The 3892-nt window shown below is 34.8% G+C and overlaps 1 protein-coding gene across 1 annotated transcript in view; it reads right to left on the reverse strand.

The window, feature by feature from the left end:
• The window catches only part of SLCO4C1 (solute carrier organic anion transporter family, member 4C1), a 68715-nt gene that overhangs the window by 24144 nt on the left and 40679 nt on the right, over positions 1-3892 (reverse strand). The window contains exon 3 of the mRNA XM_005866469.2: positions 407-589. Coding sequence (XP_005866531.1) covers positions 407-589 — 183 coding nt within the window. The remainder of the gene's footprint in view (positions 1-406; positions 590-3892) is intronic.

Raw genomic sequence — 3892 nt, forward strand, 5'->3', positions numbered from 1 at the left:
GGGTTAATCTGAAGTGGAAACTCCACAGAGTTTCTGGGCACCTGTGTTTTCTTTTGTTGACTTTAGTCAATAGGATGTAGTAAGTCCTACAGACTGGCAGAGCTCGATCTCCACATCCTGTGTAAATCAGCCTGAAATTCAAGCAGTCTACAGAGTCTACTGCTTGAATGGCACTTCCAGGAAGGCTGGCATGCCCAGTATAAGAAATAGTGCAGGACATTCAACAAAATTCAATGGAAAGACATATTATGTCAGTAAATAATAAAACAAAAAAAAGCAAGTATCTCATAGATACTCTTTATGACATTACAACTAATTTTAAATAAGCATATATGTTTTACTTATTAATTTAAACATCAATCAGATGAAATGATACCCAGACATTCATATTTCAGAGCAAACTTACCTATATAGAGAGAAGATTTGTGTGTGGGCACAGAATCATCAAGAAAGGCTGTTCCCAGGGTATAGAGGGGAGTTCCTCCTGCTCCCAGCAACAGTTGTCCCAAGATGAAGACGTACAAGAAGTTGGAAAGTGAAGAACTTGAAGAGGTACAACCGGTTCTATTCCTTGCTATTACGCAAGTATCTTTAGGGGGAGAAAAATAAAATTGTGAACATAAAGATATTCAGAGAAAGACAAACACCATATGATTTTACTTATAATTTCATAAACAAAATAAATTAACAAACATAATAGAAACAGACTCATAGAGACAGAAAACAGACTGACAGTTGAAAGAGGGGAAGGAGTTGAGGGGTTGGGTGAAAAAGGTGAAGGGATTAAGAAAAAAACTTATGGTGATCATCAGAGGAAAGGGGGAGTAGGGGGAGGTAGAAGAGGGCATAAATGGTGACAGAAGGATACTTGATTTGGGGTGGTAAATACACAAAACAATATACAGATGATGTATTATAGAATTGTACACTTGAAACCTACATAATTTTATTAACCAATGTCACCCCAATAAATGCAATAAACGAATAAAGGAACACAGAAAAAAAATCTATAAAAAAAGAAATTCAGCCGAAACCGGTTTGGCTCAGTGGATAGAGCGTCGGCTTGAGGACTGAAGGGTCCCGGGTTCGATTCCGGTCAAGGGCATGTACCTGGGTTGCGGGCACATCCCCAGTGGGAGATGTGCAGGAGGCAGCTGATAGATGTTTCTCTCTCATCGATGTTTCTAACTCTCTATCTCTCTCCCTTCCTCTCTGTAAAAAATCAATAAAATATATTTTAAAAAAAAAAGAAATTCAGCTAATAATTTAAATATTTATCTTGGAGAAATGGTTGATTCTAGGACTGGGCAAGAATTATACAGGATGAGCCTGGATCATCTCATAGTGCCAACAAGTAAAGAAGTGTTAAAAACAAACAAAACCCCACAGTGATAGAGGTCTATCAAAGGGACACATGAGCCAACTGAAAGGATTCTGATAGCCAAAGCTGGAATAATTTGAGCAACAAAATAAAGTATTGTTGGAATACTGTGTGTTTGTGTGTGTGTATAATATCCCCACTGAAAATCAAAAGGCTAAATAAACAAATGTGGCCGAAACCAGTTTGGCTCAGTGGATAGAGCGTCAGCCTGTGGACTGAAAGGTCCCGGGTTCGATTCCGGTCAAGGGCATGTACCTGGGTTGCGGGCACATCCCCAGTATGGAGTGTGCAGGAGGCAGCTGATTGATGTTTCTCTCTCATCGATGTTTCTAACTCTCTATCTCTCTCCCTTCCTCTCTGTAAAAAAATCAATAAAATATATTAAATAAATAAATAAACAAACAAACAAACAAACAAATGTGGGAAGAAAAGAAAAATCTTTAGTTCAGAAGCATGTCTAGTAATTTATGTCAATAGTCTACCCTCAAAGAGGTGGAACATAACACCCCACCACTTCTAAAGTGTGGGTGCACATAGTGACTTTCTTCCAAAGAGTACGTATGGGAGGCAAGAACAAAAAGAGCGACTTCGCAGTGTATTAACCTGAAAAACAGTACCTCAGTCAGGTGATCAAGATCATCATCAAGAGTGGTAAGTGATATTGAGAGTGTATACCCTTGATATGATGTGATGAAAACGGCATTTTGCCTGTGTGGTCCTCTCCTAAAAAAACTCATAACCCAGTCTAATCACCGGGAAAACACCAGGTAAATCTCAGTTGAAGGATATTCTACATCTGACTAGCACTTCTCAAAACTGCCAAGGTCATTGGAAAAAAAAGGGAAATATCTGAGAAATCATCATAGCCAAGAGGAGCCAATTGAGCATGACAACTAAATATTACACAGTACCCTCGATCAGATTCTGGAACAGAAAAGAACATTAGATAAAAATTAAGGAAATGTGAATAATGTATGCACTTCAGTTAATAATTACAAACACTAATGGATGATATAACAACATTAGTTCATTAATCATAAGAAATGTAGCATACAAAGTTAAGAATCGGGGGAAATGGAAACTACTATCTTCACAATTTTTCTGTAAATCTAAAATTGTTCTGAAAATCAAGTTTATTAAGATTTTTTAAAGTACAGAATAAAACAACCCATTATAAATACAGGCTTAAACTTTCATAAAAATTAATAGTAAATAAATAAATCATGAAAATATATAACAGCAATTTTAGTTAAGCAGATTCCACCAGAAGATGCAAGAATAAACAGAAAAGGTTAAAACACAGAATTTAATTTTCATCTTTCTCAGTCCAAGAGCACAAATTGTTAAAAATAGGCAAGGAAAGAGAAAACTTGAACAAATTAATTAGTAACATTGAATTTAGGAAAGCATGTCAAATTCCATTCTCTGATAAAATTGTGCCTTCCATATTTAGGTCTCATGGACAAGTGTAAGAAACACTAACCAAAATATTACAATGCAAAAATATCTATATACATTCCAAAGAGTAAATGACAATAAAATATATGTTCAAAATAAAACAAAACTAGAAACTTCTAGGCCCTTCAATCTAAAATTCAAAAAAATGTAAAACTCTATTAAAGTATTATTAGATCAAAAAACTTTGGAATTACAAAGTTTCTTGAAATGATACTAGAAACAATGCACATCAAAAATTATATGATAAAACTACTATAATACTTACAAGAAAGCATCTTATTCAAACAGAAAAAACACACCAAAAATAATGAAATCAAAATTTAAAATATATAAAAATAAATCACACATTAATGAGCTGCTCCCAACACTACCACCACTGCAGCTAGGTGAGGTTATTATAGAATAATCTATAGAGAAAATAACATACAAAATATACCTAAAAAAACAATAATGAAAGAGGCAAGCAATTAAGAGGCCTCCCTAATTAAAACAAAGAATTAACAAATAAACAAATCTGATTAATAGAATTAAAAAATATTATAATTAACAAAAAGTAATTTGAAATAATCCGTAAAATATGCCAGTGGCTAACATAATGAAAAAGAAGAAATTATATATGTATACAAATAATACATGAAGAGAGGAAATAAACTCTAAAGAGAGGAAATTTTTTTTAAAATCACAAGAGATTACTTAGAGCAGATTTCTAGCAAATAAATTTGAAAATCTAAAATGATTAAATTCTCAAGCCCATAGTTCAGAGATTGCCGGAGACCAATTCCAGCATGTCATAATTTCAAGAGTTTCATCAAAGGTTGATGAGACTTGGGGACTCAACAGGGTTGAGTCACACATGTAGTCACCTGTTGGGAATGGCTGAAGGCATTTCCCCAAACCTGAAAGGGATTATTGTTTGGCTGCCAGACAGCTAAAAGGGCATCTTAATCTACATGTTATTGCCTCCTACTGGCCAAACACCTGAACAGCCGTAGGCTAATTCCTCCATTCTGACAATGGACTCTGTACTGAAACCCTGACCCTTTCAAGTGTATA

The sequence above is a fragment of the Myotis brandtii genome, unplaced genomic scaffold (assembly GCF_000412655.1).
Source record: "Myotis brandtii unplaced genomic scaffold, ASM41265v1 scaffold230, whole genome shotgun sequence".
NCBI lineage: Eukaryota > Metazoa > Chordata > Mammalia > Chiroptera > Vespertilionidae > Myotis > Myotis brandtii.